This window comes from Narcine bancroftii, chromosome 3 (assembly GCF_036971445.1).
Source record: "Narcine bancroftii isolate sNarBan1 chromosome 3, sNarBan1.hap1, whole genome shotgun sequence".
NCBI classification, from domain to species: Eukaryota; Metazoa; Chordata; class Chondrichthyes; order Torpediniformes; family Narcinidae; genus Narcine; species Narcine bancroftii.
This window is the reverse complement of record NC_091471.1, coordinates 276531942-276552571: the sequence shown is the minus strand read 5'-3', so window position 1 is coordinate 276552571 and position 20630 is coordinate 276531942. Positions and strand designations below refer to the sequence as shown.

The following is a 20630-nucleotide window of genomic DNA, read 5'->3' as shown; positions in this document are numbered from 1 at the left end:
GGAGAGAGTCAGAACCTTCAACTTCCTGTGAGTTCATGTTTCAGAAGACCTTTTCTGGACCCAGCACATCGAAGGCACACCAGCATCTCTACTTTCTGAGGAGACAGGAGATTTGGCATGTCGCCAGTTACTATTTCAAACTTCCACAGGTGCGCGGTGGGAAGTATACCAACTGGTTGCTTCATGGCCTGGTGTAGTATTACAAGTCCCCAGGAATACAAGCAGCTGCAAAAGGTAGAAAACATGGCCAGGTCCATCACAGGCGCCGCCATCCCATCGATGTGAGGCACTGCCTCAAGAAGGCAGACAACATCACAAAGGACCCCCATCACCCTGGTCATTGCCTCTTCTCACTGCTACCTTTAAATAGAAGAAACAAAAATCTGAAAAGCAGCATCACAAGAACAGTTTCTTTCTAATAGCAATCAGATCAGCCTGCTGAACTCCCCTTGGTACACTCATCGTGGACTGTCTGAATGATTACAAGTCACATTTTTGCACCAGGATTACTGTGAATATTTACAATACTACCTATCTTGTGTATTCATTGTCTCTTTTAATTTAATCACATTTACTATTATAATTTTCCTGTTCAGCTGCAGTAAGAATTTTGGGCATTGCACAATGTTTATGAAATTAAGCTGATAATCATTATGCAATATGTATTTTTACAATTTACCCTAAATTTATTTGTGTTACAGGTCTCCCCATATAAGGGCTCACAAGGGAAGCTTCAATGCTCATGATTTCCCTCCTAATGCCTCAAATGAGGTGCAGAGCCCAGCCTGCTTAGAGGAGCCAGGCAGCCCAGAGGGAACTTCATCCCAGAAGGAAGTGCGTGCTGGAGGTCTGTCTGAGAGAAGAGGTGAGTCTGAACACCTCTGCTGGGACTGAGCTCTGTAGAACTGATAAGACCCGGACCTGATGGGAAAACTTTGAGGATGGCCCACTTAGATCTGGGAACATAGAACACAAAGATCACAGCACAGTACAGACCCTTCAGCCCACAGTGTTGTGCTGACCTAATAACCTACTCTAGCAATTGTCTAGAATTTCCCTGCCTCAATACCCCATTTTTTTAATTTCCATGCACCTATCTAATAGTGTCTGAAAGGATTCCTTGGTACCTACCTCCACCACCCATTGCTGACAGCACATTCCATGCACCCACCACTCTGTGCAAAACACCTACCTCTTAAAGCACCTCTAAGCACCCTGGAGTTAGCTATTTTAGTCCAAGGATAAAGCCTCTCATCATCTTCTACACCATAGTCACACCACACAGAGAATAAACAGGTTCTTAAACTCATCAAGTGCATGTAAAACATCAAACTCCAGTTTACTCTAATTCCATCCTCATCCCATTTTATTCTCCCCATAATCCTCTCTACAGTCCCCATATTCTCCCACTCACATGCACACTTGGGACAGTTTAACATTGCCAAGTCATTCATACATCTGCATAATTTTTGAGATTTGGGATGAGCACCTGGAGAGGAGCAGAGGGAATACATATTGTCATAGGGAGAATGTGAAAACTCCACATGGACAGCACCAGAGGTTAGGATCAAACCAGGTGCACGAGAGTTCTTCCTGCTGTGCCACTGCGCCATCCTTCTCTTTGCTGCAATGTTTTTCACTGAGGTCTTCTCTTCGGATTTCCACTACAGATCTGAGTGTCATTCTGGAGGAAGAACCATGTGGATGAGCCCAATCCCGTTGCCTGGCAACGCTCTTCCCAAGAGTGATGTTTTCCCTCTCCCAGCCCTGGGCAAACTGCTGAGATGCTGTCGTCCAGCTGATCAGAGTTGGCTTAACACAGGATCTCACTCCTGAAGATAGCATGTTAGTCAGAAAGGTTCCACTCACAATTATATAAAAGGTATCAGCGAAATAATTTTAAATAATTGACAATAAAATCCTGAGGAGTACCCACACACAATTAAAAACATTTAAATTGCATTAAACTAAATGAAAAGGAAATTCCTTTGTATATTTTGGCCTGTGCACTTTTGGTTCTTCGGATTAAGTTCTTGGAGTAAACTGATCTGCTAGATCTGGGTGACCCTGCCTTACCATGGTTCGGAGGCCTGTGGTATCTACAGGAGGCGCCTCCAAGCACTGGAAAAATTATCAGCATCCTCACCCAGGCACAAACCCCTTCCATCAAGATCTGAGTTACTCCCAGTAGTCTGGATGACATGGCCTGGTCCATTATCAGTTTCAAAAACAGACCCTCTATTCCAACCTCTTTCATGGGACGAAGATAAAAAAGTATTCAAGAACATGTATAACACTTCCTTGAAGGAAAGCAAACTCCCTGCTGACTCCTGGGGACCTTGAGACCAATGCCACCAAAACAGAGAGGGAGGGTTCGGCTAATCAGAGACACTCAGCATGGAAACAGGCTCTTCAGCCCAACTTCCCCTAAATTGTCCCACCCACACTAGTCCCACCTGCTTGCCCATATCCCTCCAAACCCATCCTATCCATCTAATGTTTTCTTTGACATTTCATTAAGGCAGCTGGTTAGCTTGGCAGTTAGTGCAACGATGTTACAGGACCAGTGACACAGGTTCGAATCCGGCACTGTCTGTAATGAGTTTGTATGTTCTTCCTGTGTCTGCATGGGTTTCCTCTGGGTGCTCCAATTTCCTCCCACCTTTAAAAACGTACCGGTGTGGTCGGTTAATTGGGTGTAATTGGTCAGCACGGGTTCATGGGCCGGAAGGTCCTGTCACCTTACTGTATATCTAAAAATATTTTACCTGCCTCAGCCACCTCCTCTGGGAGCCCATTCCATACACCCATTGAGAACCTTGAGGTCATGCATTGTGAGCACAGGGAATCCCCAGGTCCATGACAGAAGGTAAACACTACATCACAAACAATCCTTCTGCCCCATAAATCACTTCCCACCTTAGTCTCAGCAGCTACCTCATAACCCACACCATGAGTCATCTCGATCCTGAGGAACTGCCTAAGAAGAGGAATAGAGACTTCATAACCTCCTGTTGATATTTAAATAGAAGTATTAGAATATTAGAATATGAGTGAATATTAACCAATGAAAACATTTCACTTCACTGTTTATCACATGAAAGGGTGATGTGTTTTGGATTTGAGTATGCCAGCAGTGGAGTCAAATCTTTGAATAATTCTCTTCTACCCTCCTACCCATCTCTGCCCATGACCTCTTGCCTGTTAGCTTGTGCTCCTCCCTGTCACTTCTCCTCTCCTTTCATCCCCCTCCCCATCTTTTTATTCAGACACCTGCCTGTATTTTGCTCACACCTTGATGAAGGGCTCAACTCCAAAGCATTGATTACCCTTTACTTCCTGTGGACGTTGCGTGACCTGCTGAGTTTCTTCAGCACTTTTGTGCATGCAACCAATCCCAGCATCTGCAGATTTTCTCATTTGACTAAATCTGGTCCTATTTGGCCCTAACAGGAGTCCGAAGTCATCAGGTGCACAAATCCTGGCCCATCACCATGAGTGACACGGATTGTGGTGGAGGAAACAGTTTGGATTCTCCCTCTTCTACCTCAGGTAAGATTAGCAAATCTTCAGAGAAAAGGTCGTAAAAGGAAACAGAATTGGAACAATTGGAAAAGTGGTTGATGTTGCATATTTTAATTAAATGCGCTTTGATTTAGAGAGGAGTTTTGATTGAAATATTTGAGAATCCAAGGGTGCATGTGGAAAAGGTGATTCCCCTTGTGGGAGAATGTAGAACTAAGGGTCCCTGTTTAAAGCAAGGCAAAGATGAATCTTGAACTCCCTTCCTTGATTGGTAGCAAATTTTTTAATATATTTAAGGTAGAAGATGCTTGATTTGATAATGGGGAAATGGTTGCTGGGAGTAGGTGGGAACACAGAAATGAGTTTACAGTCCAAATAGTCACAATCCTTTTTTTTTGTCATTTAATGATACAGTACAATAGAAGGCCCTTCTGGCCCATGAAACCTGTCCAGCCAAACTGCACTCAGTTAACCTACCAATTCCTTATGTTTTGGAGGAGTGGGATAAAACCAGAGCACAGGAGTAAACCCACCTAAGCCGTGGAGAAAATGTACAAACTCCTCACAGACCGCGGCAGAATCGAATCCAGGTCACTTGCACTGTAATGGCATTGCTCTTACTATGGTAACTGTGACATCTGGGTAGTAGAGAAAGCTCAAGGTGGTAATAGCTACCTGCTTATGCCTTGTACATTTGAGTATTCGATTTATTCAACTTTGCATAGAACATTGCAACATGGTACAGTCCCTTTGACCCATGATGGTGTGCTGACCTACATTTTTAAACCAACTCAAACAATCTAAACCTTTCCTACCTTGCTGAAATAAAATACTGGAAACACAGTATTCTTACATCTGTGTTCCTGTCTAAGAGTCTTTTAAATTTCTCCATTGTGCTAGCCTGCATCTCCATCCCTGGCAATGTGTTCCAGGCACCCATTATTCTCTGTGTTAAAAAAACTTACCCCTGGTGTCTCACTAAACTTTCCTCCCCTCACCTTATTCAGATCTCCTCTGGTGTTTGCTACTGTTGCTTCAGGAAAAAAAAGTGCTGGCTGTCCACCGTATCTATGCCTCTCATAATCTTGTAAACCTCCATTAAGTCACTCTCATCCTTTTTCGCGCCAAAGAGAAAAACCCTAGATCTGATAACCTTGGCTCATAAGACACGTAACTTTATTATGCCCTCAATTTTCACTCTTCCTTTGAACTACGCATTTCTGTTTCAAAACTTAGGTTTTAGTGGTTGAGTGTGTGATCAATCAATCCTTGGACTGAACCACTGTAAATGACCCCAAGATCTGTGATACCTTGTTTCCCTGGAATGCATGCAGAATTTGCCAAGGAGCGCAGGTTGTTGAGCGATCCTGAAGAACAGAGTTTGGAAGCACTGTCAGAATGATTTTTATGTTCCCATTGCATACGAGGGTCAGGCTCACAGTGGAGAGATGAATGAATATCTCATGATGTGAATTATGTGGAAGTGGTTACTTTCCTGACAGCTGAGCACAGAACAGAAAAACTCAGCAGGTCAGGCAGCATCTGTGGAAAGAAAAGCAGTGTGCTGTTTCAGTTGTAACGCACTTCACCAAGGCTGACAAAAAGAAAAAGTTTGCGGAGGAGTGAAATATCTGTGATAGGGTGGGATCTACCTGTAAACATGAGTGGTGGGAGAGACAGGGAAGAACAAAACAAATGAGACTATCAGAAATCTAGTAAAGTGCTATCTAACCTGCTGTGTTTCCAGTATTTTATTTCAGATTTTCAGCAGCTGCATTGTTTTGATTTCCAGACTCGGTATCAAATTTAGGTCATTCTCCAGTGTGACATTGTGTGGAATTCCTCTGGTTCAGTTTCTTTTATCAGTGGGAGGAAATAAATGCAAATACACCACAAAATTAGAGGGGAGATACCAGAGGAAGCACATGAAGAACCAATATCAGGCTCCTATGCCACTCCCACCCTCTCTTCCCTTCCCATGAGGTAGAAAAACCTCATTTGCATTTAAAGGTTATTGCTGGACCGGTTCCTGAACTGGGAGTAAATAGTCCCTCCATGCCCCTCCCCCCCCACCAACCATGGCCCTAGCAAGATGAAGACTGTTATGGATGTGAAAGAGCCAAAGCACTGTCACTCAGGTAGGTTGTAATTGGAAGGGTGGGCTATTCCCAAGCAAAGATACAGCAGTCACATGACAGCCCTCCAGGAATCCCAGCCCTTTATTGGATATTCCCTTGAATGTTTTACTGAGCAGGATATTGGAAGGGACTGCCCTTCTCATGGATTCTTCATTGCATCTGGTTTTGCATTTGATCCACACAGTCCTTTCTGTCACTTAAATGAAGAACTTAATCCAAACAGGAAAGGGTTTGCAAGGTTTCAGAAGTAACTGTCTCTTTCCTGAAATAAACAGGAAGTGGTGAAAGTACTCAGCAGATCAGGCAGCTACTATATGGAGAGCAAGAGAGAGAGAGAGAGAGAGATGGAGTGACAGAAAGAGGGAGAGACAAAGAATAACAGTGAGGGAGAAAGAGAGTGACACTGATGCAGAGAGAGAAAGAGATGGAGTGACAGAGAGTAAGTGATAGAAACAGAGTGTAACAGAGATGGAGAGACAAAGAAAAATGGAGGGAGTGACAGGGAGAGCAGGAGAGACACACACAGACAGAAAGAGGGAGAGAGAGAGAGAGAGAGAGAGAGAAAGAGTTCAGACAGGAAAAGTTTGAAATATTTAAAAAAACACATGTACAAAAGGACAAAAGAATAAGAAAGAAGTAAAGGGAACATTTACAGTAGAATGAAACACATTAACACCAGATGTTTAAAGCTTGAAATATTGTACTGAAAGTTCTTAGCAGATCAGGTACATCTGTAGAGATAGAGAACAGAGTTACTCTCTCATCTCAGAAGATTTTATGTTTTCACTCTGTGCAGATGGATGAGTTTTTTGAACATTCTTTTGTTTTACTAGTTTCCGCTACATTCTGCTCGTCACATTTCCTGATTGGAGGGAAGGATCTAGTAATAATTCCTCCAAGGGGGTCTCTCCACAAAGGTTGGGAACCTATTCATTAGCAATGGCATCAGTAAAGTTATTAGGTTAAGGTTCCATCAATGACTTTAAAACCACTTTGATAATGATGGAGGAAAAACATAGAGGAAAATATGGTGGGAGAGTCTAGGACAAGAGGACACAACTCCAGGATTGAAGGGCTCCCACTTGGAACAGTAGAATTTCTTTAGCCAGAGGGTGATTAATCTGTGGAATTCATTGCCACAGGCAGTTGTGGAGGCCAGGTCATTAGATGCATATAAAGCAGAGATTTATTATGGGTGCCTGGAACACATTGCCAGGGATGGAGATGCAGGCTAGCACAATGGAGAAATTTAAAAGACTCTTAGGTTCATTATTAGCCTGGGCATCAAAGGTTATGCGGAGAAGGCCATGCAGTGAGGCTGAGTGGGAAAAATGAATCGGCTCATGCTTAAATGGCAGGGCAGCCTTGATGGGCTGAATGGCCTATTTCTGCTCCTATGTCTTTGGCTTGGCTTCGCGGACGAAGATTTATGGAGGGGTAATGTCCACGTCAGCTGCAGGCTCGTTTGTGGCTGACAAGTCCGATGCGGGACAGGCAGACACGGTTGCAGCGGTTGCAAGGGAAAATTGGTGGGTTGGGGTTGGGTGTTGGGTTTTTCCTCCTTTGTCTTTTGTCAGTGAGGTGGGCTCTGCAGTCTTCTTCAAAGGAGATTGCTGCCTGCCGAACTGTGAGGCGCCAAGATAATCAAAGTATGGTAATTTGAGCATTAAAGTATGCTGTTATACAACCAAGATCATGTTAGAATAGTCTCGCTTTTTTTTTATTCACTCAGTAGACGTGGGCTTCACTAGGTTCCCCTCCCCAATTGTCCTTGTGAAGGTGGTGGTGAACTGTTAAGTTGTGACTTTACCCACAATGCTGTTAGTGAGAGAATTCTGGGATTTTGACCCAGTGACAGAAATGGAACGGCGATATGTTTCCAGGTCAAATGTCTGTGTGAAAAAGAAAAAGTGTATATCATGGCTAATGTGATTTATGGTGTGAAAAATAAATTTAAAAAATAAAAAAAAAGAAGTCACATTTTGCTGAATACTGCAAGTTCACAAACATCTAGAAATGCATCATTATAAATTCTAAAATCTTCAACCACCTATAGCCCCTGTAAAAAAATATATTTTAACAAATAATTAACCATTATCAGCAAATTTTACTCCAATCTCTCAATCCACAGGGGATTTTGCACGGAAGTTACCCAGAATTCCTTCTTCTGGTACCATATCTACTGCTGAAGATGTTGAGGATAAAGATAGCAACACAAACTTTGAACAAAGTAAGTTAAATGACACAGTTGTGTTCCCTGATACAGAAGCTTGAATTATGCTATGTTTGCAAAAGGTCAGAGCTATTGGAAACTGATGGTGCCTCCATTTAGCACATCTAAAGCACAGCTCCTCCAACTATATCCATCAACCAATGAGACCTGAACAAACAACCTCTGGGGAATTGATTCTGTGGAGGCACCAACCCGAAGCTCCTAATGCAAAATCATTGAGGACCCCTACCACCCCACATGCAGCATCTTCCAGCTACTCTCGTCAGGAAATAGAGAGAGGAGGATCAGAGACAGAACCACCAGGTTGAGAAACAGCTTCTTCCCATGGGCAGTGAGATGGTTGAAGTACAGATGAACTGCTCATAGAATCCCACCGAGATGCTAGTTTATTTAACAATATTTATTTATTTTTATATATGTACTGCATATGAATCATTTGTGTGTTATATCTGTATGTGTGTTTACATGTTTTTGCACCAAGGACTGAAGATCGTTCAGTTGTACTTACACAATCAGATAATAATAAACTTGAACTAATGCACCTCTTTTTCACAACCATTTGATTGTCACTGCAGCCCATAGATTGAAGTGGGCAAGGCTAATGGCCACCATTATGTCAACATTCTATTGGAACTCTATCGAGAATGTTCCAGCTGACTGCATCACAGTGTGAAACAGTTGCTGCAGAGAAATGGATTTGAGGTCAATCCATAGGATTATGAGAGGCAGAGAGGATAGCTGGAGTCTTCCTCCCCCCCTCCCCCCCATTGATGTGATCTACTGGGATTGTTGTCTGAAGACGGTACACAAAGTCATTGAGAACCCCTTCCACCCCACACGCAGCATCTTTCAGCTGCTCCCATCAGGGAAAAGATGCAGGAGTATCACAGCCAGCACCACCAGGCTGAGGAACAGGTTCTTCCCATGGGCAGTGAGAATGCTGAACGACCAAAGGAACTGCACACATTGACCATCTGAGTCTCTCATACTTATGAAACAATCTTTATTTATTTATTTATATGAATACTTGTCCTGCATATGTATGGTTTGTCTGTATGTGTGTGATGTCTCGTTGTACTAATGCAATGAGATGACAATTAGCTTACCTTGACTTGGCTTGAATTTTGATTGTCCCTTGTGGAATTAACAGTACCAAACCATTTTATGTCTCAATCAGCTGTCCTCTGGTATAACATGGCCAATTTTAATATTTGAAAAAAACTTGTCTGTACTTACATATTAATTTTCAAGCAGGCATCAATGGGATGGCTGTATCTGCAGGGCCTTTCAAGAATGTTGGCCTATCAAAGGCTGCACAGACACATCGCCTCAGGAAGCTTCGTACACCTTCCAAATGCAGAGAATGTGACAGTTATGTGTACTTCCAGGGGGCTGAATGTGAGGAGGTAAAGTTTATAGTTGTTCAATAAGACTTGTTGCATTTCCATTTGATTCTGCTGTTGTTACCACAAAGGAAAGTCTTGTTGATCCTTTATACCAGCACGCCCACACGGAACCCTTCTTCAATTTGTTTACAGAATGGTAAAAGCTGATTCCAGCCATTTAAACCCACGCTGCCTAATTTCACCCAAATTACCTTACAACTCAGTACATTTTGGAGGGTAGGAAGAAACAGAAGCACCTGGGGGAAACCCCTGTGGACATGGAGAAAACGTAAAAACTCCTTACAAATAGCGCCAAATTTGAACCCAGATCACTGGCACTGTAATGGCATTACACTAACTGCTACACTAATTGTACCACCCCATAGTTGATTATTTGTTGCTCCAGAATAAAATGGGATTAGTATAATGGGTGGTTGCCAAAGAATACTAAATGGGCAGAGTGAAGGACCTGTTTCCATGCTGTCTTAGATCTCTGTCTCTAATACCAATAAGCATTTCTTTGCAGAGTATGTGGTTTGATAATGCTGGATTCATTGCTTTTACAAGAGTAATTTTAATGAAAATATGTGTGAGGCAAAGATTGGCATAAACTTTTGATGCTGGTGAATGCAGTGAAAGTGCTAATTGCAATGTGCTTGCCCTCCAGTGCAACCTAGCTTGCCACAAGAAGTGTCTGGAGACACTGGCAATTAAATGCGGCCGCAAGAAGTTACAGCGGAAGCTACAGTTGTTTGGCAGGGACTTCGCCCAGGCCTCGCGTGAGAGTCATGATGGAATCCCGTTCATCGTCAAAGCGTGCATTTCTGAGATCGAGAGGAGGGCTCTGAGTATGAAAGTGAGTCCATCCCTGCCACCCGATGAAGATGGCCCCTTACACACCCGCCATATACAAAAACCACTAAAGGCCCAAGAATCACTCCATTATTATTGAATTATTCATTCATTTATAGAACCAAGATTTCCCCACCCCTTCTCATACCCTTCCCTCCCTCTCTGGTTCCATCCTCTTTCACCCTATTTCCCTGGATTCTTCCCCCTCCCCTCCTAAGGTCCTTCTTATCCCAGCTGTTCTTTCCTAACAATTTTTTCCCAAAAGCTGTCATATTGCTGCTATCACCTCTTCTTATAGATTCCAGCACAGGCAGTCTCTATCTCTACATGCCACTTTGTGCCACCCTGTACAATTCTTCCATTTGGTTTCCTCTTGCCTCTCTGGGTGGCCTCTGCAATCAATTTCCTCCATCCACCAATCCCCACTCTCCCCTGTCCAACCCCTCCCACTCGGTCCACATTATAACCCTTCTCTACACTCTCAGACCCAATGAAGGGGTTCCTGCCCGAATTGTCGACAATCCTTCCCCCCCCTCCCCCCACCCAATGGTGCTCGACAAGTTTGTAAGGGAATCTTGGACAAGAGGGCACAGCTTCAGGATTGAAGGGCATCCACTTAAAACAGAGATGCAGAGGAATTTCTTCAGCTAGAGGGTGGTAAATCTTTGGAATTTGTTGCCACAGGCAGTTGTGGAGGCTGGGTCATTGGGTGTATTTAAGGCAAAGATTGGCACGTATTTGATTCATCAGGGCATGAAGGATTACGGGGAGAAGGCCGGGGAGTAGGGCTAAGTGGGAGAATGGATCAGCTCATGGTGGAATGGTGGAGCACTCGATAGGCCAATGGGCCTACTTCTGCTCCTGTATCTTGTGAAATGATCAATAATTCTTTTGACCCATGGATGCTTCTCAACCTGCTGAGTTCCTCTGGATTTGTCAGTTTGTTGCTCCAGATTCCAGCATCTGCAGTCTTGAAGTACACAAGCAGCATGACTAAAACAGCACAATATCTCCGTAAAATGGTGTGTTAGCTGAACTCATTAACATTCAACCTTACTCATTCCTGAACTTTAGATCTTCATGTTAATGTATTTTGATTAATGCATGGCGAAATAATGAACTGCATGATAATTGCATCCTGCAGCTTTCTGTCTGAGTGGTATTTGAGTCTTGATGAAGCATCCTGACCCCAAAATTTGCCCAATCATTTCTTTCCATGAATGTTGCCTGACCTGCTAAGTCCCTTCAGCCTCTCGTTGCTTTACTCAAAATTCCAGCACCTGCAGTTCCTGTTTTTATCTGGTAACAGTAAAATCCCTGGTATCTTGAATTCAAGCAACCACAAAAAAAATCGAGGAAAATATAAATAAATTACTCAAGTTTAAAATTGTAACAGTTAATAATCTCTGAAATAACACATAAAGCTTTGGTGAAGATGGGAGCAAGTATTCAGCCAGCAGAGGGAGGGCCTTGGTCAGGCTTTGCTCATAGTAGCTCTTTAAATAAGGTTGATGCCGCTCGCCATTGGGGTCACTTTTTTGAAGTGTCTCCTTATTCCTGCTTAGTAAGAGTCCCCCTAGTCAGAGGCATATCTGTAAACTTGGGGGAAGGGGGGTTAATTATCTATAATGTTATTGTTCGTCTTTCAGGCAGCTGATTGGAGGGAGGGGGGAACCTGCAGATGCAGCAATGGTTAAAGGTTTTCAAAGAATGTGACTGAAAATAAAGTAAAATGCTTTAAGGTTTATATATTCATGCAAGTGAAGTTTGTCAGTGTAAGTACAGATTAGTATTTTTGTCTTTTAAACTATTTATTCTTATTTCAGGTGCATTAGTTAGGCATTGTAAAAATCTCAATCAACTACAAAATACACTTATCCAGCATTGACCAATCCCTGTAGGATACCAGAGGTTTTACTGTATTTAATTTGATTCTCTTCCTTTCTTCCTTCCTACCTGCCAAAACACAGTCTCAGTCCCTCCATGTATCTAAGGTTATCCTTTCTGCTTCCTCTTCTGGATGAGGAGCATCTAGTCCTGTGAGACATGAGTGCTCTCTGCTCACCTACTTAATCTGTCACTCACAGGGCATCTACCGAGTCAACGGCGTGAAGACCCGAGTGGAGAAACTGTGCCAGGCTTTTGAAAATGGAAAAGAACTAGTGGAGCTCTCGCCAGCATCTCCGCACGATGTCAGCAATGTGCTCAAGCTGTACCTGCGACAGGTGATGATTCATAAGCTGCCATCTGCTCAGCAAGCATCAAACATAGGGGAATCCTCTGAGCTCTTGGTTCACGTGCATCGTCACATGTACCAAGATGAAGTGACAGAGTTTGTATCGCAAGCAGTCCAGCTAGACATCCCAAACATGGTACAACAAATAAGACAGGGTATGTGACAGGCTGCATCAAAGGAAAACACAGGCACAATTCTGTTTGGGGCAACACAGCTTTATTCCACTCACATAAATATCTAGTTGGGTGCTAGCTGTGCTTACAGTGTGATCCCGGGGAGAAAGAGAAAGCACACTGTTGGGACCTCGGCTTTATACCATGGGCCCACCTGGTGGTCGGACGTCATTAGGCCAGGTGCCGTCTCTAGGCCACCTTTTGGCCGAGTGATGTACTGCAGCGTATCATCCAGGGTACTGAAACGCAGGGTTATCAAGAAAGATTAAATATTATGGAGCAAAGTCAACATAAATTTACCAGCTCATTCCAGACATGAATTCCAGACTTTGAGTGAAAAAAGTTGCTCCTCAATTCGCTCTGTCTTCTGTCCTTAAATCTATGCCCTCTAGTTCTGGAACCATATATCTTGTGGTCATTCACATCTGTACTCATAATTCTATAAGGTTACCCCTCATTCTCTAATGCTCTGGAGCAATTGGTCATATTTTTTTGGCTATGGCCTCCTGTTCAAAGTTTATGAGCCCTTTCCCTGTGAAGAGGTCTAGTTGGTTTCTTCCATACTTCCCTCTCTCCTACATTAAAAAAAATATATTTAATGCTTTCAGTCTGTGCCCTCCACCTTCCCCCCACCCCCAAATATGCTGTGGGCTGCATTAGAGAATGAAGGCATTTGGAGATTGGAGGCCAGAGGATAGACACCAGCAAGATGTCCAACTAGAGTAGACAACCCATAACCCTTTCATATATACCTGTCAAAGAGGCAGCTTATTTCTGAAGAATGAAAGCAACTGAGTTGTACCTCTGATGTTAGCTTCCAGAACCCATAATGCTGTTCCGCCTTTACAATGATTTGATGGGCCTGGCCAAAGAGAGCATGCAGGCCACGGGGGACGGGGGAGGTAAAGAACCAGCAGTCGAAAAGGAAGAGTTGCTTCTGGTGACACGACTAAAAGTTCTTCTGAAGGAACTGCCACCCGAAAACAAGGCCACATTGCAGTACATCATCAGGCACCTCAGCAGGTGAGTTCAACTGAGTCCCATCTCCTCTGGGAAATTCCTAAGTGCACCTTGACTTTTGTCTTTTGGTAATGTGGAGATGGAGGCGAACTCGTTTTTGGTCACCATAACTAAATGCATGGGTGAGAGAACAAATCTGCAAGAGTTGAAAAAAATAGCAGAAAGAATACAAGGCATCATTGCCCAAAGATTCTAATTTTACTCAGGACAGTTGCAGTTGGGATAGAAAATTGACCCTGGTATTATGCATAACTTGTATCTATTATGTTTAGAATTTCAGAACTGGAACATCAAAATAAGATGTCTCCAAGTAACCTTGGGATTGTATTCGGCCCGACATTGATGAGACCTAGACCAACAGAGGCAACAGTGTCCTTGTCATCCCTTGTCGACTATCCACATCAGGCTCGGATTGTGGAAACTCTGATTGTCTCCTACTCAGAGATATTTGAATCTAAAGCAGAATTTAATCTTGATTCAAATGAAGACAATCTTGATGAAGTATCGCCCATTGATGTTTACAACACCGTAAGTCCTCAGTTATTTCTCCAAATATGAAAGCCACGGCAATCATTTTCTTTCATGGGTGTTGGTGACAAGGTTGATCTCCATCCTGAAATAAGATCATTGGACCTTACTGAACATGGAAATTTATGGGATGAAGATTCTCTATTGGTGCTGATGGATAGGAAGTCTCAGGATTTAGACTTGACAGCAATGAGGAAATTATGATGTACAGTAGATCCGAAAATCCAGACTGCTAGGGGATTGGGTCAGTCCAGATTTTCAGATTTTCCAGATTCTTGGACAGTACTTTTAAAACTAAAATTTAAGGAGGAATAAAGAAGAGGTGAACAGGTAAATGTTTTATAGTTTATTTGTTAGCAAATACAGCATGCTTCATGCATCAAAATGAGCAGATTTAAAGAAAAATAAAGTCAACAAAAAACCCAGCTACATTTAAAGTCTGGATTTCTGGCATCTAGATTTTTGGACTTCTACTGCATTTCTGAGTCTGGAGAAACTTGCTAGGAATTCTGTACGTCTGTGGCTTTGTCTACCTAGGTCTATAGATTGGAGGAGGGAAATATGTCTACCACAAAACTCGTGTACAGATCTTATTCTTTGCCTCTGTTATAAGTTTTAGTTCCTCAGAGTAAATCTATTTTGCTGAGTTTTGGGATGCTAATCCCCAAGTACCTGGGTCAAAATGCTTGTCTTTGCTGCATAAAGAACATTGCATTTCATGCTGAGTTTTTTCAGCATTTTTGTGTAAACTGCAATTGCTAGCATCAATAGATATTCATTTATAACTCAATTATGCTTGCTTTTGCTATGACATCTCTTTAAAGGCTGCCTACCCTCCTCCACTGTCTGAAGGGAGTTCTGTGAGAATCTTTCTCATTGCTCCTCATGGACAATTCCTGCTGCTCTCAATCTCTACGACCATGTACTTACCCAAACTCACCCCATTTTCTTTGGATAATGGGAATGAAAGGTTGGTAATATACTCAGCAAGGTAAATTTAGATGTTCATGCCTGTCCAAGTAAACAAAAGTAAATAAGAAATCAGAACAGAACACTCTGCATAGATGGTGGTAGTGGATGGTCTCTTATTTTAAAAGTTGGAGAATCTCACACCAGGACCTTGTCATGATCTCTTTCAATCTTATATATTTCAGTCAAATGATCTCTTGCTCTCAAACCTGCCCTGATCAACCTTTCCTCATAAGTCCAGGTGTCACTCTCATCATGGTTCAGACTTCTGTGATTCTACTTTACCAAAGCTACTGTTACCAGGCTTATACCAGTATAACATAGAAAAAGGCCATTCCAGTCACTGAAACCTGTCCTGCCAATTTCACCTCAGTTAACCCACCAACCTGTATGTTTTTGGAGGGTGGTGGAAAACCCACATAGGTCACTGGGAGAACTCCTTATAGACCACACTGGGTTGCAGGTGCTGCATTAGTGTGGTGCGAACGGTGCTGCTAATAGATGGTGGAAGTTAACCTTCCATCAATGAAGACAAAAGGTTAAGGATTTTGAGTAATGAGAGTTGGATGTACCAGAAGAAAACCTGTGTGGGGTGAGATTTCATTAAATTCTACTGTCGTGGAATCAAACAAAACCTGCGGACCAGAAGGAGGGCAGACTCTCAGTGCCTTCCAATCATATTATTGGTACTTTTGTGGGCTGGGTCTTTTGTCAAATACACTTGCATGCCATTTGAGAATAGTGAAGGCAATGCATTTATGATTCTTGCCACTCAAGGTGAAAATCTTTTTCCTCAGCTCTTTCTTTTTAAATATTTATTGGACTGTTATATTAAAATTTTTTAAAAAGAAAAAAACCCTAAAAACTAAAGAACTAAGCTAAACTAATCTATCCCCTCCCTCTAATCAAGGTTACCTTTTTCAAAAATCAGTAATGATGTGGAATCACTAGTGACTCCCGGAGAACAGGCAAAGAATTACCAGAATGTAATTTTTTCTCATCTCATCCCTCCTTTAATCTTTAAATTTATGCCCCCATCTCTGTTGAGGCAAATGTATCCATACTATTTTCTCAAGGCTTTCCAGTTACAAAATCATCTTTCAAATATCAGAATCAGAAGTTATTGTCATGAACAAGTCACGAAATTCAATGTTTTTTGGCACCATCACAGTGCAAACATTCATATAAATCACATTACAACAATAATTTTAAAAAATAGTGCTCAGAAAGTAAGGCAGAGTCTGTGGTTCATTAATTATTCAGGAATCTGATGGTAGCAGGGAAGAGACTGTCCTTGTGCCACTGAGTACTGGGTCTTTAGGCTCCTGCACCTTTTTCCCGATGGTAGCAGGGTGAAGAGGGCAGAGTGGTGGGCATCTTTGAGGATAGAGGCTGCTTTTTTAAGACACTGCCTCATGTAGGTGTGCTCAGTGGAGTGAAGTCTGGTGCCTGTGATGTCATAGACCCAGTTAACAACACTCTGGAGTTTTTTCTTGTCCTGAGAGTTGGCGCCTCCATACCAGGCAGTGATGCAACCAGCCAGAATGCTCTCTACACACCAGTAGTTTTCGAGAATTTTCATTGCCATACTGACTCTCCTCAAACACCTCACTAAATACAGCCGCTGGCGAGCCTTCTTCATGACAGATGTTCCAGGACAGATGTTCAGAGATGTTGACACCCAGGAATTTGAAGTTCTCGACCCTCTGCACTACTGAGCCCTTGATGAGAACTGGGTCGTGTTCCCCTGACTTCCTCCTGAAGTCCACAATCATCTCCTTGGTTTTGCTAATATTGAACAAAAGATTGTTGGTGTGACACTACTCAATGAGCTGATCTCCCTCCCTCCTGTACACTTCCTCATTGACATTTGTGATTCTGCCAACAACTGTGATGTTATCAGCAAATTTGTAAATGGCATTAGAATTGTGCCTGGCCACACAGTCATGGGTGTATAATGAGTAGAGCAGTGGGCTAAGCACCCATCCTTGAGGTGCACTTGTGTTGATAATCAGTGAGGAGAATTGAGGCCCAAAGTTTTTAACGTCTTGACCAGCACTGAGGGAATGGCTTCCTGCCAATTTAGCAATTTTGGATCCAATTTACCAATTGGATCCCTTAGGCTTATATTCTAATGAGATGGCCACTTGCTGAAAATCAGTGTAATCTACATCAGGTGCACTGCTCTTATTGTCCCTCTTTGTGACATCCTGACAGGATTTAAACAAGTTATTGTCATGAACAAGTCACGAAATTCCTTGCAATCCATGCTGATTATCCCTGATTAATTTGTGCCTTTCTAAATAAAGGTTTATGTTTCAGAGAGGTTCTTCCACATCAAGAGTGGGATCAGCAAATGACGAGTCTTACCTCAATGAGACTGAGGAGTTGGACCAAAATAGACTGTACTCTGATGCACACCATGGTGAGTAAACTATGCAAACTGGAGAGAAGATACAAGGCATTGGAGATGCTGGCATCTGAAGCAATAAACAAATCTGCTGGGTGATATCAGTGGGTGAAGTAGCATCTGTGGGGTGGGGAAGGAATTATAGATATTTCAGGTTAAAACCCTTCATTGAGGTTTTATGGTAGGCATAACCTGCTGCAACTGCACTCGTGTAAAACATGCCCCTCCCTCCATCCAGGCAGTCCTTGTGTGAGAGACAGAGTTTTGCATCTACTCCATCTAATCAAACATTCTGTATTTGGTGCACTCAGAGTGGCCTCCTTCACACCGGTGAGTTCAAACACAGATTGGGCGACCATTTCGCCTAACTCTAGCACTTTGTAGATTCAAGCTGGAACGCCCAATACTAGCTCCTCACGTTCCCACAAGTCCATGACTGTTGTCAGCCTCATCCATCGCCAGGATGAAGCTGAACCTAAACGCAAGGAAGAACATTACCATGCACAGGTATACCCCGCTTTACGAAACTAGGGCATGCCTATGGAACCTTTCATAAGCCAAAATGGTGTAAAGCGAAGAAGCGATTACTGTTGATTTCTATAGGAAAATTTTTTGAGTGTTCCCAGACCCAAAAAATAACCTACCAAATAGTACAAAAAACCTAAAATAACACTAACGTTGATTAAAAGCTGGAATTATATGATAAATACTCAGCTAGAAAGTGGAAATAATGTATGTACAGTGTAATTAGGCTGAATCTTTAGAGGTTGGAATGGTGGGAGGTACAGGAGACTGGGATGTAGGAGAGAGGGGAAGAGCTACTCGGGGTGCACATGCAGCCTCTATAACAGCTCACTGCTTTCATAAAAATGAAAATCCTTTTGTAAAAGTGAATGCTTGTTTCTTCGTAAAAGCGAATTTGCGTAAAGCGAGTATTTGTAAAGTGACGTATACCTTTAAACCCAGCAGCATGAACATGTTTTCCAATGTTAGATTGCAAAACACAATAATCTAGTATGACAATTTACAGTACGGAAACAGGCCATATCAGCCCTTCTAGTCCGCACCAATTTACATGAAACTCCACTAGTTCCACCTACCTACTCCTTTGCCCATATCCTTCTAACCCACACATGTCAAACTCTGGCCCGCAGGCCAAATTTTGCCTGCGATATAATTATATTTGGCCCGCAAGATCACTTCAAAAATGTATTAGAGGTGGCCCGCCCTGCAGCGAGAGCCGATGCTGTTTTTTGGTAATGTCACCCCCACCATCCTTCCCCTTCATTGCACATCCTTCCCCATTGTAACCCGAGAAATTGTAACACGAGAAGTCTGTCGATGTCATCAGCCGGCAAGCCAGTTGGAAGGCTCCCCGCACAACCAGTCACTTCTCCCACCTGTCAAGCGGTGCGGCAGATGGGCGAGCGCCTGTGATTTCCAGTCGGCGTGACGGGCATGGCAGGCTGTGCACGGCCCCCGGGCAGCGCGAGCCCCGCGCGACTGGCACCGGACGGCCCTTCCACAGCGCGAGTGCACTTCTCCTGGTCGCCACGGCCTTCAGCGCTTGCACCCATGCGGACCCCAGGGATGGCTGGTTCGGCCCTGCACGTGAAGAGAGAGATGGTGGCTGTCCGCAAAGGCTGATCGGCAGCGTGCTTGGCCTGAGTGGGTGGGTAAGCAGGGGTGGGCAGAGGGTGTAGGTGAGGAGTAATGGGCAGGGGAAGTTCTGGTGGTGTGAGGGGCAGTTAGAGGGAGGGATGAGTAGAAGGAGGGGTGGATAGGGAAGAGGTAAAAGGGGAGGGCAGGGCGAGTAGGGGAGGGGTGATTAGAGGGTGAGAGACGGGTAGAGGGAGGAACAGGTTGAGGGGAGAGGCAGTAGAGGGGCGTGTATAGGATGGGGTGGGTAGAGGCAGAGCGAGTGGAGTGAGGGGTGAGTAGAGGTTGGGTAAAGGACTGGTCAGGTAGAGGGCTGGTGGGTCGAGGGTGAATAGAGGCCTAGAGCCTGAGGAGTGAGAAGGAAATGCTGAGTCCTGACGCAGGCCAAAATGGACACAGCCTGTGAATGCTGACTACATCTCCACAGGGACCAAATATGTTTCCCTCAGGTCAAGCAAAGGGTGAACTTGAGCTACCTACTCCTGACCTGTAACATTATCCTCCTAAAGTTATACATTACATATGTTGAAAGAAGAGAAAACATGCAGATGTTGATGAAAATTTTCACTAAATATTTAGTTCGGCCCTCGACTGAGTCCAAGTTTTTAATTTTGGCCCTCTGTGAATTTGAGTTTGACACCCCTGCTCTAACCCCTTCACATTCATGTACAATGCTGAAGAAAGTCAGCAGGTCAAACAACGTACTTTATATAGCAAAGATAAACGTACATAACCAACGTTTCAGGCTTGAGCCCTTCATCGAGATATGGGAAAATGTCAGCAGGCGCCTGAACTTGATGAAGGGCTCAAGCCTGAAACGTTGGTTATGTACGTTTATCTTTGCTATATAAAGTACGTTGTTTGACCTGCTGACTTTCTCCAGCCTCGTGTTTTTACTTCAATCACAGTGTCTGCAGACGTTCGTGTTTTACTTCCAATGATCGATAAATCCCCCACACCCCAATCCAGTTCCATTTATCCTTTACCTGCTCCCATTCTCATTTCCCCATCCAGACAAGTGGTCTCCTCCTCTATCTCTCCACCTTTCCCACCACCTTCAGTCCAGCATCATATCATCCCTTGCTCCCCTCAGCTCTTACCCCCTTTTCCTAGAGCTTGATATCTCCACTTAGTCTCAATAAAGAGTCCAGACCCAAAACATTCACTGAGCACTTCGCTCCAGGGATGCAGCCTTACCTGCTGAGTTTCTCCGCCTCTGATTGTTTGTTTGGTGGAGAGGAGATTGGTTAGTTTGTACACGATTAATGTTGTCCTTCCAAACAAAACTCATCCATAGCTCAATAGAATCAAGTTTTGGCAGTGAACCAGAATGGGTAATTGACTGCTCCATTTCCCTATAAAATCAATGACTACACATTGAAACTTGTGTGATGGGAAGCATTTGGGTACCATTAGAGATATGACAAGGTGCTACATAAATGAGCATTCTCTCTTTCATTTGACAAATTTACAAATATAGAAGCATTAGAATTTGCCAATTC

General features: G+C 43.3%; 1 protein-coding gene across 6 annotated transcripts in view; it reads left to right on the top strand.

The window, feature by feature from the left end:
- LOC138758813 (rho GTPase-activating protein 45-like) overlaps positions 1–20630 on the top strand; it is a 171551-nt gene that overhangs the window by 146256 nt on the left and 4665 nt on the right. For 5 of the 6 annotated variants that reach the window (XM_069928204.1, XM_069928206.1, XM_069928203.1 and 2 more), the window contains 9 exons: positions 702–865; positions 3454–3552; positions 7795–7893; positions 9148–9302; positions 9949–10137; positions 12221–12358; positions 13357–13565; positions 13835–14090; positions 17382–17484. In XM_069928204.1, the coding sequence (XP_069784305.1) occupies positions 702–865; positions 3454–3552; positions 7795–7893; positions 9148–9302; positions 9949–10137; positions 12221–12358; positions 13357–13565; positions 13835–14090; positions 17382–17484 (1412 nt within the window). The remainder of the gene's footprint in view (positions 1–701; positions 866–3453; positions 3553–7794; positions 7894–9147; positions 9303–9948; positions 10138–12220; positions 12359–13356; positions 13566–13834; positions 14091–17381; positions 17485–20630) is intronic. The other variant, XM_069928202.1, reaches the window with a different exon arrangement.